The sequence below is a fragment of the Ylistrum balloti genome, unplaced genomic scaffold (genome assembly GCF_031769215.1).
Source record: "Ylistrum balloti isolate Yb309-2 unplaced genomic scaffold, AGI_CSIRO_Ybal_v1 Utg370378, whole genome shotgun sequence".
In the NCBI taxonomy this organism is placed as follows: Eukaryota; Metazoa; Mollusca; class Bivalvia; order Pectinida; family Pectinidae; genus Ylistrum; species Ylistrum balloti.
Window position 1 is genome coordinate 6694 of NW_026782264.1, and position 20774 is coordinate 27467.

The following is a 20774-nucleotide window of genomic DNA, read 5'->3' on the forward strand; positions in this document are numbered from 1 at the left end:
GAATTAAGGCCATTTGAGTAATTCTTCAGAGTGTAAAGAGATGGGTTTTCTTTAGCATGCACAGGTAGGGAATTCCAAAGATTTACCGCCGGAGGAAGAAAAGAGTCTTTGTATAGCTTTGTTCTACATGCAACTGGACCTAAGTTCGCTGCGTCTCTAGTGTTATGGTTATGCAGGTCGGATTGACGAGGTGGAAGGAAGTCATGAAGGAATGACGGCGATACACCGTGAACTATTTTATGAAACTGGATAATTTTACTATGTTTGCGTCTGGTGGACAGACTAACCCAACCAGTTTGTTTATAAAGTCTATTTATACTTGTAAGCTTGGTTCCCCCAGTTACGATTCTAGCCGCTTCTAGTTGAATACTTTCTATTACATTTGACTGGGTTGTCGTTATATTATCCTAGACGTTATTGGCGTATTCTAGAACTGGCCTTATGAAAGAAAAGTACATAGTCTGCAAAGACTTTCTATCCACTTTAAATTTTAGTTTTCTCATAAGTCCTATTTTTTTACTAGCCTTTTTGATTATATTATCAACATGATCTGCCCAACCCCCATTTTCAGATAGTTCAACGCCAAGATGTCTATGGGAGTTAACCTGCTGAAGAGGAATATTGTTCATTAACAAAGGGGGATGATGTGGGTTTTTTTCTTACTTATTATTATTGTTTCTGTTTTTGATGGGTTGAATTTAACAAGCAATAAATCAGACCAATCCTGAATTTTGGCAAGATTTTCATTAAGAATATTTGCACAGACATCTGGCACATCAACAATGAGATATAAAGACGTATCATCGGCAAATAGTTTAATAATTACATTAATATTGTCAACTATATCATTAATAGAAATTAGAAAGAGAAGCGGACCTAGAATCGAGCCCTGGGGAACACCAGCTTTAACTTCTGTCCATTCTGAAGATCTACCATTTATAACCACTCGCTGTTTACGATTTAATAAGTAATTTTCGAGCCATATAAGCAATTGACCGTTAATTCCAAAGTTAAACAGCTTACGCAATAGACCCCGGTGCCAAACTCTATCGAAGGCCTTGATTATGTCACAAAAGACCATCCGTATTTCTTTCCCTCTATCAAGTGCGGAATAAATATCATTAGTTATAGATAACTGGTTGACAGTGGAATCACCTGACCGGAAACCAGGCTGACATAGAGTAAACAGAGAATGATCAACAACGAAATTGTAAATATATTTAAAAACACATCTGTCCATTACCTTTCCAACGATGGATAAAAGTGAATTAGGACGATAGTTACTAAGTTGCGAGCGGTCTCCTTTTTTATGGACAGGCGTAACGTTTGCCTGTTTCCATAACTGTGGGAAATGACCAAGAGAAATAGAAAGATTAAAGATTTTTTCAAGAGGAACACTGATGATTCTAACTGCCTCTGTAAGTAAACGTGGATTAATTAGGTCAGGACCAATAACTTTAGAAGAATCAAGGACTGATATAACATCTATAATATATTGCAAAGAAATAATAATATTAGAAATTTCAAAATTGTGATTCTTCATAATTGGGGGTAGAACTGCATTTGAGTCGTCTACTATTGATTGGGAATGAAAAAACCATTAAAAGCACTAGCCTTATCAGCATCATCAGACAGAACTATGTTATTTTCCGATATAGGAGGAATAAAACATTTTTTGTCAGAGTTTGACATGAAACTGTTTACTATTTTCCACTACTGTTTAGAACTAAGATTTTTTTTACTATCAAGATTTTTGCAAAGTTTCTCGAAATAATAGATTTTTGCCCATCTTACTGCATTTACACATTTATTTCGAATTCGTTTAAAGTTTGACCAATCCGTGTCAAGCGCTGTACGCTTAGCTATACGGTGCAACGTTTTACATTTACGAATCAGCTTCCGAATTTCATTAGACATCCACGGAGGGTTTTTAGATCTAACGGTTATCATTTTACTGGGAATACACTGTTTAGCGGCGTTAATAACAACATTGTTCTACACATTTCTACACATTTATTGGCATCGTTAATATCGATAATGTCGTCCCAGTTAATATTGTCGAGTTTTTGTCTATAAGAAATGTAGTTCCTTAGGTCAAACAACCAAATACTCCTTTTAAAGCTTACCTTTTTTGGTTTCTCAAGATTAAATGACACATAAACCGGACAATGATACCTTAACGGCTGGTCAAGAAAGCTTTCACCAACGTAACAATTTCAAAATCAATGACGAGTTGCTCGTGCAGACTATATCTATTAGGGACGACGTTGTTTCAGTATAAAAAGTTGGTTCATTTACTAGCTGGGATAAGTTAAAATTTGTGATAATGTCCGTAAATGTACATAAGTATGGCTCTGAACGAGTAAATTAACGTTAAAATCTCCAGTGATTATAATATCATTTATACCAGTATTAAATGCTAGATCGATAGAATGGCATATATGATCCCATGTAGATACCGGGGAGTTCGGGGGCCTATAAAATGTACCATAAAGGATTTTTCTATTACCAACGACAACTTGTAGCCAAACGCATTCGACTGCGCGAACTTCCAGATCAGCTCGACGAGAAGTTAAAATATTGTCATTTACATAGACTGAAACGCCGCCACCTAATCGCCCAGTCCTAAAGTAGGAAAAAGGCTCAGAGAAACCAGGAAAGCTAAGTTCGTTCATATCGTCACTTGGGCTCAGCCAAGTTTCGGTAAACGATATGATGTCGTTATTGTATAATTCACTAAAAAGGACATCGACCTTGTGTTTTAAACTTTGGACGTTAAGATGAACAAAAGAAAACTTCTGATGGTCGAGTTCATTACTACTTTCATATGTACACGACGATTCAGAAGACAAGTCGTGATAAGACCCAGGTCCTGGATTAGTTTCAATGTCACCAGAAAGTAGTAAAGATAATTCAGTAAAGACTAAGATACATAAAATCACAAGAGAGAAAATACCAACACTGCACTTCGATTGGGACGCGACTTTGTACCAACATAACACGATTATATATATCGTGGGCATTAACATAAATTGTAACAAATGCAGTTAAGAATAATGTGTCAAGAGCAAGAGAACTAATTAAGTTGAAATACCCTTTGGCACGGGATGTGAGAGAATGGTAAAATAGACCAATCCGAGCACGGTAGAGACCAAGACAATCAGGCATTTATGTCACACCTATCGGTAGGTGCTGGAATTGTTTACGTGCTCGGATGGGACATACAAATACATAGTTTACCACTAAATGACGTTTAGATTTCCTTATCATAACACAGAACAGGTTTGATGGAAAAACCATTGAAGAATTAGAGACAAAGGTAAAAGAACAGACACATAGGAGAGCTGAGAAGAAAGGATAGGAGAAAGGATAGCTGTTCATATAGAGTTTAAATCAAGAGATAATGACAGAGGTCAGCAGAATAATATTTTAAGTTAAATTACATCATTTGAAACACTAATGATATATATATATATATATATATCTGTATTTGATTGATCAAGCCTATTACGTCACATGCTACCAGCGTAAGCAGATCGGACGGGCAACTCTTTATATGATAAGAGATGGTAATATCTTCTTTATAGATATGAATATTTGAATGCGACTTCGAAAATGACTCGTTATAATTGTGTTTAATAAGCGTTCAATCAAATACCGAGTAATTCAGTTATGCACTAAAACTAAATATTTAAAACAAGGTATATATGTATACGATACACGTTCTTTACACCAGAAGTAAGCTAATATTGTAAAACACCGTGTCTGGCCGACTCAACCACTAACACAGGCTAATCCATCTGTAGGTAGAGATAGGGTATCAGACAGATGTTATCATACCAAAAATAGTCAGCTTTTCCAATGCATGCATAATTATTAATAGATAAGTCTAAATAAATGTTTTACATACAATTATCAGTACGAAGGTTCAGGACGATTTTCAAAGTATTAATATATACAAAAGTAAATAATTACAATGTAACATGAACAAATGTAGTTCCAGTATACCCAATGATATGGACTCGTCATGCAGACATGCATGCGTACTGAATATGTACATACCCAAAACAGTCATAGTATTTACATAATATACAAATTACTCGCGGTCACCGATTATTGGTTACCGACAGACGAAGCGAATAGATGATGGTAGTTCATTGTAAAAATGTTCTTCTAATAGGATTTTGAGTCGAACTTAATGGAGATAGACAAGATTAACGGATTCCATATCAAAAAGTTTAGTTTAGTAAGCGGCATATTTTAACTTAAGCTGATAATTTCATAAGCGAAAATAGCTGGAATAAGGGTACAATAATCAAGCCATCGAGCAACTGGACATCTATGAGCTCTATTGGGTGTTGATGAGCTACAGTACTTATGTGCTTGAGAACAACACGACTTGTTTATCTAGCTAAGAATTAGCTGATCGTATAAAAACATCTTATCTAACAGACTCGGCCAATAACACAGATTATTCCATCTGTGTGTAGTGATAGCTCGGGTGTCAGGCAAGTGACATCATACCATAAATCAATTACCAATGAAAAGAGAAAAAAATACAGGAAAATAATTAAGTTCACCAAAGAGATATAAGGATATCAATTCAAAAGTAATATTAATTATGCTGCACGTGTAGTGATACCAATATACGCGCGAATAAAGATATGACATCGACCAACGGATGTGCATGTGTACACGCACCCATGTACCAAGAGCTATCAGGCAGTGTTTACATATGCAAATTTCTCGTGGTCATTGGCTAACGACCGATAGAACCTGACAACCGATTTATAGAACTATTCAGGTAAATACAGGTAATAGGTCGGTTTAATGTAAAAAAAAAAAAAATAGCAAAAGAAACAATTACCAACACGTTACGTTCGATCATTAAAATTTTCAAAATCGACCAACTAAGCACTGGCCAAATCTGTACTGCTTTACGTAGTATGTATAGCTAACAAGCTATGTGTGTTGTTTTAGAGAAGCCAAGAGTCGGCTGATCTTATAAAAACACTTCACCTGACTGACCAACCAATAACACGGACTATTTCATCTGGAATTATTGATGGATAGGTGTCGGGCAGATGATACCTTACTAAAACACAACTTTCAGACAATTATGATATTGGAAGCCGAGTCTAAAATAAGGGGCTTATGATATGAACACTGAACTGACCTTCAAAGATTTCTTCCGTAATAAGTTAGTCTAAGAATTGCGCAACTTCTTGTACCTGCACACTCGGTGACATGGAGTAGCCCAGTGAGTGAATGGGTGCACATACATACACGTGAGCGACAATGGAATACGGAGCAGTTCAAACTTGTTTACGTGCAATGCAAATTTAAATTGCTTGCTAACATTTCATTGGCCATTCAAACGTAAACAGACACGCCCACAAAAGCATTTTTGGGAAAGCAAAACATGAATAAATAAAGAGCCTTTTAAAATGTAACAGAACTTCGTACATGTACAAAGAAGTTAATTTGTATACGAGTGAAACGTAAGAAAGATTAGCATGAAATAGCATTCACAAATGGCTGTATTGTGTAAATTCAACAAGACGGGCGCACGAGTGTACGCGTGCATGTACACACGTAAATAGCAGGATACCACAAGATTTATACGACATAACTACATGTACAACATAGATATATTAATCAAAGGAACAATCTAGACAGATATAAAGGTTTCAAATTATATGCAACTGAAAATTAATAAAAAATGTTTATAAACTGAACTAATATTAACTGGGAAAAACAGAACATTCCTATATATACAATACACTTGTGTCAGATTCATTCATGAGGAGCGGGTGCAGATACATGACCAAACGGGACGAGATCAGATACAGTGCGGACTTGACAAACACCCGAGGATTTGTCTTTAATCATTACTTTTCCGTTCGTTGTCCAGGACTTGAGAATTTTGTGCGACTTAGCGAGCTTACGCGCATGAAAGGCCAGTTCATTTCTGTGTTTGGTGAGATCCTCGTTAACGGACACATGGGCAAAGCGAGGACCGTTACGAAAAGCCTTACTAGTTTTCAGAAGCCGAAACTTGGCATCCACTGATTTCAGGTGCGCGATAATCTGGCGTGGTCTAACAGTCTGGTGACTGCCCTGCTGACTGGTTTACCAACTCGATGGAAACGCTCCACATCGGCAGGATTTAAGTCAACCCTAGCAGCAGTAACAGCCGCCACGATTTTGGCTGTGGTATCCTCATCTTTGTCCTCCTGGATCCCAGAGAATCTTATCGCGGTTTTCGCACTCCAGTGATTCAACACGAACAAGTATGGGTGTTACACGTTTGCTGACCTCAGCTTCCACAAGCTCATTAATTTCTTCTCGGAAGGAAATTTTCAAGGCCTGAACGACACGATTGATATCCTCATCAGAAAGTCTAAATCCACCTATAGCAGGCTGTCCCGGTGAATACAATGGCTGAGGAGAAGGGCTCATATAATTATGAGGACTAACATTGGGCACTCCATACTGACTTGCGGATACATGTGACATATTCATGTGAGTGGGCGAGAATACACCAGCAAAGGAATCGTCAGAAGATAATAATGAAGATGACGATGAAGAAGTATAGTGTTTATATTTTGTATTCTCACGGTGGATTGGTGAGTTTGTCGACGACGATGAACTTACACGTTGTCACTTGTCTCGCTGAGAAGAGACGGAGTGATTCATGTATCAGTATTAAGCAAGTCAGATATAATTCACAAGTAAGCGTATAATACAGGTAGCGATGGGAGAAGCAGCATATGTAACGTGAAGATAAAATGAAGTCACAATCATGAATACAATAAGGAATACTCGAGAAGCCAGTGCAGGACCGTCGTACTCATCGCTACAGAATGACATCAACAATGGTAGGCACGTGAAACATACACGTCCGTACAATGCGGATGTGCATGAGAGTAAGAGACGGGTATTGCAGCAGTATAGGTTCACATATACACAGCTTTCTACTGACGTCAGTATATCCTTAAACAGTCATTTAAGTGAAATTTATCGGGAGTCGACCATAATGGCTGCTCACCCATCAAGGGCCGTAACTCTCAACCGTCAGATCTCTGATCCTGTATATAGTATAGTGTGTTTATATATATAGCATAATCGGATTGAAGATAAACAGAGTGGCGTCTGTTACCCCATTTGATAACAGTTTATTGTTTAATTACACTATACGTCATTAACAGAGAATACCAAATGGTAAAATAATATTCAATGAATGAAGTGAATACATTATGTAGAATTCTGTGTTTTCCGTTGGAGTAAGGCTTGACGTTGTTTGCCTCCTGTGTTGTAAGGTTAGTATTTTTAGGGCTTTTCACCAACTGGTGAAAAGACCTATTGTTTTTGTTATGTTTCTTATTAATCTTCTTATTCTTCTTCCAATTTTGTGGGTTCGTAATCTTTTAAATTGTAAAAGCTAGACATACAGTCTATTCACCTGTTTGTAGATACGTATATGAAGTTGTCGATGCCGATTTTTCAACTAGGTCAAAAATCCAATATGGCCGCCATGACGTCATAAGTTAAAAAGTTAAAAACGGCAATATCTCGAAAACCATTGATTGTACAGAGCTTGTGCAATACTATTATTTGTAGAGAATTTCCTTATCTAAATTTTTGTCAGACATATTATCAGAAAATATGTCGAAATAAAAAAGCTCGCTGTTGGGTAAAGTTTTCGAAATTTAACAATTTTTTTCTTTTTTTCAATTTTGAAATTTCTTGAAATTTTCCTCTTCAGATCGATGCAGAACATCCTTCCGATGAATTTACTGTTTTGTTTTTCGGTAGATTGTCGCCAAAGAAGTGAAAAGCCCGCAAAATTCTTAGCAACAATTTCTGGTTAACAGTGAGTTTATACTGGAGGTAATAAACAATAAAGAATCTGAGACAAACGTGTCCTTACTCTCAGAGATAAAGGACTAATAGAAGAACAGGTATGAAACAACCTTATATATAATTCGGTCATGTTCCTGGTTTGTGGCTGACATATGTTCTATTCCCAAGATTAGGTCAAGCTATGTACTTATGGCAACTAAAACATTAATATCTAGTGACGAGGTTTGAAGTAACCCTTGCTTGTTTCTTACATTTGTATCGAGTGGAGAGTTTTGCTTTAATAATATCTGATTACTGTTGAGAATCCGTTTTAATCATATCTTAACAAATCCTAAATCGAACACATAGCGGATATTTTATTGTAAAATATCTTAACAAATAGTTTTAAGTATACTTTAAATAATATCGGAACGAAGGCTTAGGATGTTGAGTAATTATTGCAATGATATTGTATGTTATTTATTAATTACCATCCATTATGTAAATGCATACTTTCGCTGGTTTTATCTTGGTATTTATATAATTTTTGTCGGATATCGTCTTGGTGTAGTTTTTGACGCAGCACTTCGTTGTCGTAAATACTTCCTTTGTCACGTGTGCCTCTATCAATTGTTTATTACATCATATTAGATTCCATTTCTATAATGTAACCTTGTGGATACTTTTTTGGAAGTCGAGTACCGGTTACGTGTACATAAACAACAAAATAAATACTAGTATCCTAACAGAACTTTAACTCAAATTCGATGAAACTAGAGGAAAATATCAACAAATATTTACTTTTCCGATTTACCTCTATGCGTTTGTTTTAACTTTTTTAATTTTAAGAATTGTTTCGTATTCACTGGAAAACTCAAAACCATCTGTATATGATATATATGGAAATGGAAGTATTTAAAATTACTCACAAAAATGTAATAAAAAGATGACGTTATTCTTTAATGTTTTTCTGTTTACTTCATTTAGTTGGCAATCTTTTTTCGCGAAATTGTAATCAATTTTTTGTTTTTGTTTTTGTTTTGTTTTTTTAGTTGTGCTGTTCCACGAATGCGTACAACGTCCAAGGAACAACGATTATTGTTTTATTTTTTGAAGTGCGCACTGAAGGAAAAAATCCTTTCAAAATGTGGAGAGATTTTACAATACATTATACTTCATTTAAATGTGTTTAATATCCTCAAATTAATGACATTTCAAATTCAAACTAATCATTTCCTACAATACACTTCAAAACAACATGATTTCATTATACAACTGGCTAGTGTTTATCTAGATTTGTGTTACATTTCTGAAGTAATTGATGTCTCAATAATTCACAAGTCATTTTTAGATATCTGGCATCGTATAACTGTACTGAGTTCGAAAAACACGCGAGAAGTGCGTGACAGTCGTTGAGTGTCAAAGAATGTAGGTACAAGGTTTCCGCCTATGTTAGGGACTGATTACGTTTTGGTGCATAACAGGTTCGGTGTTCCTCAACAGCCATCATGTTGTCACTGTGTATTCTGATATTCCTATCACTGCAAATTGGTAAGTTTCAATTGAATGATCATTAAGAATATATTAGAACATCACTAAATGAGTAATTGGCACATTCTCACATTCCTTCGTCTATTTCGATCAGCTCATGGGTCACAATGGCGCCCTGGCATAAAATTGAATGACGTGTAAAGCAGCTACTCTTTAATCTATCGCCATACAGCTAAATTACTTCAACGTCCATATCCTTAAATATCGTCATGATGTAATTATCATTTTAAACATCGATACAAACCATTTCTTTATACGATAAAAAACTTAACAGGTGAATTTGATGTCGGGGGGTTTCAGAAACGTTATGGAATTTTTATTGTTATGGAGACACGTGTCTTACTTCCAATATCATCTTAATTGGCTGGCTTTAGTAGTGATATAAGCAATATATTAGGGCCAACATAGAGATGATAGGTTCTTTAAGAATCTATTGGAAATATTTTTGTAGACACCCAAATGTCAGGATGTAAAGATCTCTAATCCACAATCTATTGGGTGTAGAGCAGATGGCGTTTAATAATTTCAATGACTATTTCAAAATCATCTAATGAAAAGCAAATATTGTTCTTTTCCACAGTAGATCAAATAACCTAACATTAAACCTTCTGTCTCTGTAAGATAAATGTACAATACTTTATTTCTATTCGCATAGTTATATTGACTTCATCATAAATTATTTCAATTCTTTTTTTAATGCCAAAACAACATGTAAAATTACCTTACTGTTAAAATTTTGAAATATCTTCATTCATTTCCACTAGTATCAGCATTCATGTTTCGTTTGAAATGCGTCCACCTTTCAAAATTAGAAATTAATATCACCAGTATGAAAATTCTTGATTTTTCACTTCGAATACTGAGTGTGCACATGATGACAATGGGGGTGTATTTCTGCAGTACATTATGATAGTATCTACTTATCTTCCTTGTAACACTGTTTACAGTTGAAGGAGTCGTGAACTGCGACGGTCAAGCAGACGGGAACTACGAAGTGACATGTCTCGGATACACCAATTGTCACGACGGTGTGGCTACTGACGTTGACTGTTATGATGGGAAGCTGTACAATCCCACCAGCAATCAATGTGACGAGTAAGTTAACATTATGTATAATCTCGTAAATTTGGCTTATCCTTGTGTATTGATTTTGTATATATATATATAAGTATTGTACGCCACCTCGAGGCTCTAACTATAGCGAACTAAATAACTTATACGACTATAAAATATATATGGTATGGCACATTGCGATATTTTCATCAAAATTGCTTGATTATACGAAGATATAGACGGTGCATTTTCCTTTATCAGAGGAATTACCTTGTTTACTGCCTCTGTTGTGTTGGTAACCCATGACTACGACTGGTCATTCGCGCGTGACTACGACTGGTCATTCCCGCGGTAAAAGATGACGCCGATCCTATGATTGATCACTGTTGCATCATGACTATATCGCAATTATTTTATTCTATGGATTCAACAAGGTTTACACGGCGGGTGTCGTCGATGAAGCAGAAGACGCTGACTCTTCCGAAACGCCAGTTCTTGTCCTCTTTGTACCTTTTCAGGAGTATCCGTATAGAATCTTCTTTTGTTCACATAGTATCGTAGTTTTATTGATTTTGAATTTGGATTTTGACTATGTTGACATGTTGTTTCTTTGTTGATTTTTGAGCTTAAGAAGTAAAGATCTAAAAAAAATAAATACAAATGGGAAAAAATGTTAATATAGTAAATATATGATTGGGTTTCAGATCACAATGTCCAAAATTCATTAATATACATATTCAACTAGGTGCAATCATGATATGATATACATGTATGTAATAAAATATCTAGGTAAGACCAATGTGATCACTCTGACAATCAATTCATGACTCATGACTGTCCATTGAGTATCAAAAACCCATTATCTATACAGTTAAAATCAAACAACATGCAAAGATTTTGTCATAAATAAGTGACATATGAGTCTGAAAATGAAAAAAAATTATTCAGTATGTTACATCAGAAAAAAATCCATGGTTTCACTCTCGATAAACATATCCTTTTCTATACCCTGACGTGAAATCATGTATGAACACAAAAGATTGTAGTTGTACTCAAGGTTAATAATCTCCTGATCGCAAAACAATTTTAGATAAAGACTTATCAGATCACAGGCCTGCTGTTTCATGTCTCACATATCTAAGATAGAGATTTATCATATCACAGGCCTGCTGTTTCATGTCTCACATATCTAAGATAGAGATTTATCATATCACAGGCCTACTGTTTCATGTCTCACACATCTAAGATAGAGATTTATCATATCACAGGCCTGCTGTTTCATGTCTGACATATCTTAAATAAAGACTCATCAGATCACAGGCCTGCTGTTTCATGTCTCACATATCTAAGATAGAGATTTATCATATCACAGGCCTACTGTTTCATGTCTCACACATCTAAGATAGAGATTTATCAGATCACAGGCCTGCTGTTTCATGTCTCACATATCTAAGATAGAGATTTATCATATCACAGGCCTGCTGTTTCATGTCATACGATCATGTCACATTTGGTTTAACACCATTGTGACGTCATAAATAAATCATGTCTTTTTCATGTTTACGAATCTCATACTCGTCTCGATGTCATGTTTGGTTTATCAAACTCTTTTAATAATATGATAATCAATCCTGGCAAATCGAACTATCTTAAATAACGTCTATCGAGACTCATGTAAGGTCATTTATAGAAACAACTGTACAATAAGTGGAAATCTATCAGATTTTTACCCTTAAAACATCGTCAGTCCTCTTGACAGTTAGACTGATTTGCCGCAATGTGACGAAAATGTGAAGCTTGGCGTATTACTGGGTGAAATTACCTTAACTATAGTACATGGTCGCATTGAAGGGGGGATCTTTACGTGACTCTATCTTCCCGATCATGTTAGAGTGTTTCCCAAGAGTTTTCTACATTAACGTAATCAAGTGTACATGGTGACAAATGCCGGAGTCGGTGTTACCTATGTGTTATTGTACCATTGAATTTATATTTCTTTTAAAACGAATGACTTTTTTATTGATGACATTTTTGTTTTCCATCAAGTCCTATATATCCACCCTGCAACATAGACCGGGACTGCAGTGGTACTCCTAACGGTCGCTTTCCCGACATGGAAACAAATTGTACGTCATATTATACTTGTTCAAATGGAATTTTTTTCGGCCACAACTTCTGTAACCCAGGTAAGTTAATCATCAGATGTGTATAATGTTAGTTAAAGTATTGATAATGTGTAATACCAGGATTAAATTCAAACAAAGATTCAATCTATTTAATCAGGCATGTAGGTGTTAGTAGTATTGTGGTAAACAAAAGATGTCATTTTAAATATAAAAACCAACAGAGTCATGTCACGTCTACGTCGAATGTCTCAACCTTGTTAATTGCATGCTTGTATACAGATACCAATACGCATAGTCGTTTATGCTTATAAAAATGGCAAGTGGAGATAACTCTGGATTTACATATCGTTTTCCGGTTTTAACTTTTACTGTGGTTTTAAAATGTGTTGTAGATTTATTAGATTTATTACACAGCAAATCCTGATCACTTTCCATTTATTCACAAACTTTATAAGTGTAAGACTTTAATTCAAATTGTGCCATCACTTGTAATAAATTATATATATATTATCGCTGAAATAAGGAGAAAACTTCACAACATGGATCAATCACTGTTGTTCGAAATCCTCGGGTTTTTTCGTGATAATGTATTGATGTATCATGGAATAGCACACATGCTCAATCAAACAACATTTATTTTCCTGTCTTGATTTTAGGAATAATGGAGACGATTTGGTAGATATGTATAGACAGTCATTGCTACTTGTCTTGTTTCAGGTTTGGTATATGACCAGATAAAACAGCTATGTAATTGGCCTCACAATGTATCTCCGCCTTGTGGTACGAGTACTAGATAACTCGACTGATGACACTATTTCTATATAAAGTCACTACAACATAATTAGTCTTCAGTGTCCTTTGTTTCCTTCCAGAACTTTGCAATATGAAATGATGATACACATATAAAACACACCCTCAAACACCGTCATATAACAAAATGCACACACAAAGACTCTCAACAACCACCATTCACATTCATATAATGTTTATCATACCTCATCCATACCCTTACTCATTCTCATACACATACCCTCTTATTTACCTTATCCACAAAGCTAACATTCATAAACAAGTATGTTCCCTTTCCGCCATACCTTTACAGATTTATCCATCATCTCAGACAATTTCTGGTTTGAGTGAGAAAAATAAGAAAGACAGATAATAGCAACATGTCGACACAATCATAATCCAAACTCACATTCAATAAACCCAAACAAAATATGGAAAAAAGATTTACACGGAGACTCCTGAAAAAGTACAAGGAGAATTAGACCAGGTATTTCGGAAGAGTAAGCGTCTTCTCTTTCATCGACGACACGCGCCATGTAACCCTTGGTCGATCCAAGTAAGTAATATCACGTTCGCAAATAAGAACAAAATATACAACAACGGAAGTAACAGGAAAACTAACGAGCATCAAATACGACCAGCTTCAAGTCACAAAAAGAAATAGAATATTTCTCAATGAGATCACTATTGCGAAAATCGTGAAACTGGGAACAGGCCCTTGAATATCGAATCAACTGTGACGTGTAAATACCATAGGTTGGAGATGCAGGGATATTGCTATCCACAAATGGAAAATTCAGAATAGTGAAATTGATACATCACATTTATCAAACAGCTTGACGGAAAGTTATCGATGTTGGTTTCATTGTAGGAAAAGATTGAGATAAGCAGTTGCTGTAGAAGAGTTTGCCGTATCTTTGATTTCAAGTTCTAACGGGTATATACAGCTTAAGACAAGTGAGGAATGAAGTTGCGATATGTAACAACGGCTGAGGGCAAGTAATCCCCAGGCTATACTGCTTCCAAAATGTCATAAAACTGTTTACACTATTAGCGTAAACTTCCTTGGAAGACTAAACGATGGAGTTATTCAACAAACACTCAGTTTCATGGTGCAGGTCAGCTGGATTTCATGATGAGAGAATATTGTCGCACTGCATTGGTGAGAAAAGCGACTCCATTGACAAAATAGCATCAGAAATACCACGAAAGAATAATTTCAACCTTGAAATAAATACACATCAATTGTAAATCTCAATAATGATTTCTGTTATACCACAATACTTACTGAAGCAACCAAGGAAACATACCAAAGCCTCTTAAATCTTACTTCACACACTTATTTTTTTTACTTCTAATAAAATTATGGTGATATTTTACTACTGACATGGCAACACATCATTTCCTTATGCACGCCATACCATGTAGAATAGCTCTGACATAGAAATTAAGTTTTCCTGTTTGATCATGATGATTCCTTAAAATTCTTTCCTTTTCTCCCGAAGAAAATTCTGGTAACTGAAATCACAGGCTAATGAGCCGTTTTGAATTATTAGTGTGGTCAGTGTCTCCTAACTGTGTAAGTTTCAGAGAAAAGATAACTTCAAAGTGACTAATGAATAACATCAACATGCACTATACCTTAAAGCATAGGGTTGAAGCACCATTTACTTAAGCATTGGAACTTTTCTGTTACCTGCACACATTTTAATACCTTTTACATGCGATTACCGTTTGTCCAAAAGACATACGATAACTGCGTGACAGCTGTTGAGTACTGTTAAAGAAGGTATCTAAGGTTATCTGCGTCTATATCCGGGACCGATTACGTTTTGGTGCATAACTGGTTCGGTGTTTCTCAACAGCCATCATGTTGTCGCTGTGTATTCTGATATTCCTGCCACTCGGAATCGGTGAGTATCAATTGTTTGATGATCATTACGAATATGTCAGAATAGAATTTCACTAATAAAATAATTATCATGGTTATCTTTTTCTGGGGTCACTTTTTATTCAGATTTTTTAGCGTAACAATGTTCACAACATCACGTTCGGATGAACGTGAATAATGAATGTGAACTGTACCTTGATATTTCTTACCATTGGATGAAATATATAGTATCGTAATTTTAATAATGCCAAATAATCTAATGTTAACAGGCGTGTAAATCATCTTTTCATGACTCAAAATAGCTTATCGCCGCAAATCCAATATGTTTTCCAGAAATACTTTGACATTTGTGTCAATATCTTTTTGCCTTTTTGAATCGAATGCCTCGATTCCTTTAAGTAAGTAGCTCTCCTCTTCATGAAGTCTTGATAGAGATGTAACCAACTATGCCTGGGTTCTATGGTTAAAACCATCGTTTTTTCATGTATTGAATGTATGTTATTAATATCCTTTCGTTTCATACATTGCCCATATACCATGTTTTACAGTCGAGGGTGTCGTGAACTGCTACGGTAAAGCAGACGGGAACTACGAAATAACCTGTCACGACTACACCCGTTGTCACAACGGGCTGGGCACTCATATTACCTGTCCGAGCTCACAGTTCTACAATCCAGCCAATGAAAGATGTGACACGTAAGTTACCACGGCGTAGGTGTGAAGATCTCTTCAATTAACTTTGCTCAAGTATGGCGACTGCCAAAGAAATGAAAAAACATCAACTTTCTTTCTTCTATGCATCAATATGCATATCCATTAAAGACAAACATAACCAAGCATGTTTAATGAGTCAGTATATCTCATATTAAAAACACAGGCACTTGGCACGAATTCCAAACCATTGGTTCAACTATTTGTTTTTTTTTTTAATTAGCGAAGTCATGCCTTAGTCAGTCTTATCTCGTTCATCAAGCACTCATTGGAACGATTAAATTTGTTGTTGATATTTTTAGTTAAAGATAATGTATGTGACGATTCAGATCTACGGCCCATAGAATATAAAAGAAATGATAGATATATATATTCCATTTTCCCTTCTCAAGAATTACAACTGTTGCCACTATGATACATAGATATAAACCATGTGTTGTCGGCAAACTATTCGTGTAAAGTCTTTGTGTTTAAAACTTAAGGACATCGTTCTCGGTCAAAATTGCTGCAGCATTTTTGACAGACTTGGAATCCCGCAATATTCTCCTGTGCACAATCTCGAATCTAGGTTTCCTGAACATTCAGGATCTCTTATATATATATATATATATATATATATATATTTGTGAGTCATTGCCGAAAAGTTGGCCTTTTTATCTTATAAATGACGTTGGGCGACTGAATGGTTAAGTATTTAATTGCAATTGAATGTAGAAAAAATTAGGACATGAAACTTGAAACTTCAACTTTCGAATAAAAGACATGTTGATTATGACCTCAATGTTTATTATCTAACTCCGTTTGAGAGTTCAGGCGATAGCGTCTGCATACAATATAGCTGTATATATTTATGTTAATGTCAAAGCCTGATAATAGTAGTCTATTCTTACAATTCTTCATATATTTGAGAAGATAAAATCAAACATATTAATTTTTAATCTTTCATTCATGTCACAAGTGATGCCGACATTATTTTGTTATGAAATATGTTACAAAAAACAACCTATTAAAAATATAACTTCCTAATACTGAATAAATAATTAATACTGTTTTTGGTTTCCTACAGTAATATCCACATACCATGTAGCATTCAACGAGACTGCAGTGGTATGGCTGACAAGCGTTATGCCGACCTTGAGACACATTGTAAATCCTACTATACCTGTGCAAATGGGTATTTCCTTGGTCATAACTTCTGTAACCCAGGTATGTTAATCATCAGATGAGTATGACGTCATAGTATGGATATTGTGCGATATTTCATACCAGAATTAGATTCAATAAAGCTCAAATACATGTATCTTCCTACAAATGTCTGTACTCTAGGGAACAATAACGCTTATGTTTTTAATAGAAAAACATTAGTGTCTAATTCATGTCTTCGTTGAACATTCCAACCTAACCGATATACAACTGTTATGTTCCCGAGAAAACATCATCTAGATGATCTAGTTGATTGACATGTAAAAGCATGTTTTTGTATGAATTCTCAAATTTTCAGGTTTGGTATATGACGAAGCAATGCAGCTCTGTAATTGGCCAGTGAATGTTGTTGCACCTTGTGGGGGTGCTAGCGTGGTCGGTTGATAGCACGCTACGTTTATAAAGTCATTTCAGCGTTCTTAATCTTCCGCGTTTTCATTTCACAAACTTTCGATGTACATTGATAGATAAATAAACTAACACACAAAAACCCTCAGCAACATTCACACACTCCTCCGTTTACACCCTACTAACACAAACACCTCCATGCGATTTCTTTCTTGTGAAAAAGCGTGTTTAGAAATCAATGCGTATTCTGGAACGATGAAGTGATAGGATATTTGATGTTGCATAGATATGATCTTTTTTTTATCATATTGTATATTAGAAAATTTCTGTTCATGACACATATGAGCTGAATAGCACTTATCCGTCACGTCTTAAATATACACTAAATTCGAGATAAATTCATGAAACTTATAGAAGATCGAGATTACATTACTTTCTACGCCTTCAGTTGTAAACACCCCCAAGAGACGCTGAACGTCTTCGAAACTGCTTTCTCTCTCCGCCAGTAACAATAGATAAACAGATCTTGCATACATACTATTCAATTTCATTTTAGATTCAAAAGTGAATGCATATCGACTGTATACTACCATTTGGTAACAGTTCAATGCTTAAATGTAAAACAGCCGATGTAGACAAAAAGTACGCGCATTACTGCCTTTGGGCAACAACTATATAACTTTGCAATGATCAGGGTCACGAGGCACGACGTATGATTTTTATGTCCTCTCAAAAAATAATCTTCATTAAGATCCTACACTAGAAATGTTTCTTTTTGTCAGAAAAAAACTTTAAGTATAGCATTGCCCACTAGTTCACTCCCCAACGAGGAAACTACCGATAAATGGTGTGTAGACCACGCCACTGCCGGTCAAATTAACACTCATGATCAACCACGTGTTCGAAATAATCATGGCTATTAGATCACATCTAAGACATCAGCCCCGTATTCTTTGCCAATGCAACATTTCATGGGTATATGATTTCCATTTTTTTCAAAATAGATGACGGATAGGTAAATATCATGATTTTTTCGTACATACTGTCATGTCTAGCCATCCAAGCGGTCATTTCATCCAAGCGTTTCTTTGGAGCCGTGTCACGTTTCATGAATTAATAACAATGCGCGAATTTAGGGCGACATGAATATGAATCTGTTACTCAAATTGTATTCATATTAGCTGTATATTACCACTTGGTAAGAGTTCATTGCTTAGATATAGACAAGCTTATGTAACCAAACTGCTTCTCTCTTGGATAAAATTGGGTTTTTCATACGAGGCTGAAGTTAAAGAAAATCTTATCAAAACTGGGAACAAAGACTGGGATAGCATTTGGCGTTTTGTCTTAAAATAATAGGAAATAAATTGTCCATCGTTTATAACCCTGAAATTTGAAATCATTGAAGCTAAATACTCTTCTACATCAGCTGCTTGCCTCGAGTTTACCTTCAAAGAAACAACAGAGACAGCTGTCCGCCGTGTGATAAGTGTAATGACTGCAATTTCTCTATCACTAATTTTCCTTTTTCTTGTGACGTTCTTGCTTCCCTATCCTACACGTGAGAGTTACTCCCTGCGTTCAACATAATGATGAACAACGGTTCAGCAAGCAAGGTTTGCGATACAGAAACAAGGGCCCAAAAAGACCACGGAACTCACCCGTTTAGGCAAGCGGACGACCAAGATGGCAGAATGTCAGATAAATTTCTAAGCAAGAAACACATTTTTATAAACATAGCAGTGACTACAAAAACTTTTCTTTGGTCTAGTCATTTCTGCTTAGTGAACACTTGAAACGCTTCATTCACAAGCATTCTACATCATCACATGATCTATTACAGCTTGATATACAAAAATGCAACAAGAAAAGACCAAATGCCAACATGCCAACATCATCTAAACTCAAATCTAATAAAACTAGGTACTAATATGAGCCAAAGAAAGATTTACAGGCAGACCCCTGCAAATATACATGGAAAATAAGACCAAAGGTTACGAAAGATTAAGCGTTTAGGACTTCATGTATTTACATAAAATCACAAAAGTGTCGCATGGAAATTTTTAACTTCGCCAAAATCCAAGTTGATATTGCATCTCAGTGCATCCAAAAAAATAAGAGAGAATCTGCAAAACATACGATATGACCCGTGATATTTAAAGCATTATTCAATGTATATAAAACAAAGTCACGCGTATAATGGAAATTATTAACAACTTCTGAATCAAATGTGCTAAAAGTTAGCAAATCACTGAAAGATAAAACCAGAACAAAACACTTTGTATTAAAATCAAGTCTATATTTAAGGCGCTTTTAAAAAACAACATCACTTTTATGAAAACTGTAGAAGAAAGCCTAGACAAGCTACTATTTTGGCTTAACAACTTCAAACAGATATCAATGATTAAAGTGCACTCTAGAGCAGTTTGAAAACAAGAATTGCTACTGAGATAAATGACAAATTATAAAACAAAGTCGTTTAAACGATGGAAGAACAAACCTTCACTCTTCATAGCAATATTTAAACTGACAAATACCACCAGGTGTAGACAATATGTCATGTCTGGGTGATTCTTAGAATATATCACAAGGTTAATATAAAAACTGGAACTTTACAAGATCATACTGAGTACTATCAAATTGGATCAGTGAGAGCCCTGTTAAGTAAACATGTAACAAGCTATCAAAATATGGAACGAAATGTCTCAAAACATATTTCTTTTAGACTTCTGAAATTTAGTTTGCAGACGTGTATGTCAAACAAAACACGGTCATGTATGTGGCATGACATGTATCGTCTTATCAAGTACCATTGCAATGATTTGCTGTTCCAAACGATTTTCAATATTCCAATATGGTTAGTGACAGGGAATGTTTGTATAGACGTAAGAAGTAAGCGCGATCATAACGCCCTCTTTGCCCGATCTCTGCTTTCAAAGAACCGATACCCATATTAAAATGTGAAGGGGAACTTATCTGAAAGTCTCAGATTAATTAAATTCAGCACCTTTTGCAAAGTTCTGTAGGCTTTGTACACACAACTTCAAAATAATATAATAAAGTGAAAACAATCTCAGTATTTACTTATTTTCATGCTTGTGATATCAATCTGAAATCATCAAAATAAACCAACTTAAAATTAATCAAAAATGAAAAAATATGACATTGTACTAATATGGTGTGTCTTTAAATATTTATATCATTTTGATAAACTTTTAGATCTATTTCATTAACTGTTAATCTGGACACAATTATAA

General features: G+C 35.3%; 2 protein-coding genes across 2 annotated transcripts; both read left to right on the forward strand.

Moving 5' to 3' along the window:
- The first annotated feature begins 9353 nt into the window (after positions 1–9353).
- Positions 9354–13372, forward strand: LOC132554084 (uncharacterized). Its single transcript, XM_060218382.1, has 4 exons — positions 9354–9396; positions 10344–10491; positions 12496–12635; positions 13293–13372. The coding sequence occupies exons 1-4, from the start codon at positions 9354–9356 to the stop codon at positions 13370–13372; spliced, it is 411 nt and encodes a 136-aa protein (XP_060074365.1).
- Positions 13373–15234: 1862 nt separating this feature from the next.
- Positions 15235–17553, forward strand: LOC132554085 (uncharacterized). The gene is made up of 4 exons (XM_060218383.1): positions 15235–15277; positions 15804–15951; positions 17033–17172; positions 17468–17553. The coding sequence occupies exons 1-4, from the start codon at positions 15235–15237 to the stop codon at positions 17551–17553; spliced, it is 417 nt and encodes a 138-aa protein (XP_060074366.1).
- Positions 17554–20774: the final 3221 nt, after the last annotated feature.

What these genes read in the sequence shown, in the direction of transcription:
- LOC132554084 (XM_060218382.1), top strand. Translation starts at nt 9,354, where the DNA reads ATGTTGTCACTGTGTATTCTGATATTCCTATCACTGCAAATTG. An exon ending in ACCAGCAATCAATGTGACGA is followed by an intron (nt 10,492 to 12,495) that starts GTAAGTTAACAT and finishes TTTTCCATCAAG; the next exon opens with TCCTATATATCCACCCTGCA. An exon ending in CCACAACTTCTGTAACCCAG is followed by an intron (nt 12,636 to 13,292) that starts GTAAGTTAATCA and finishes GTCTTGTTTCAG; the next exon opens with GTTTGGTATATGACCAGATA.
- LOC132554085 (XM_060218383.1), top strand. Translation starts at nt 15,235, where the DNA reads ATGTTGTCGCTGTGTATTCTGATATTCCTGCCACTCGGAATCG. An exon ending in ATTCCTGCCACTCGGAATCG is followed by an intron (nt 15,278 to 15,803) that starts GTGAGTATCAAT and finishes CATGTTTTACAG; the next exon opens with TCGAGGGTGTCGTGAACTGC. An exon ending in GCCAATGAAAGATGTGACAC is followed by an intron (nt 15,952 to 17,032) that starts GTAAGTTACCAC and finishes GGTTTCCTACAG; the next exon opens with TAATATCCACATACCATGTA.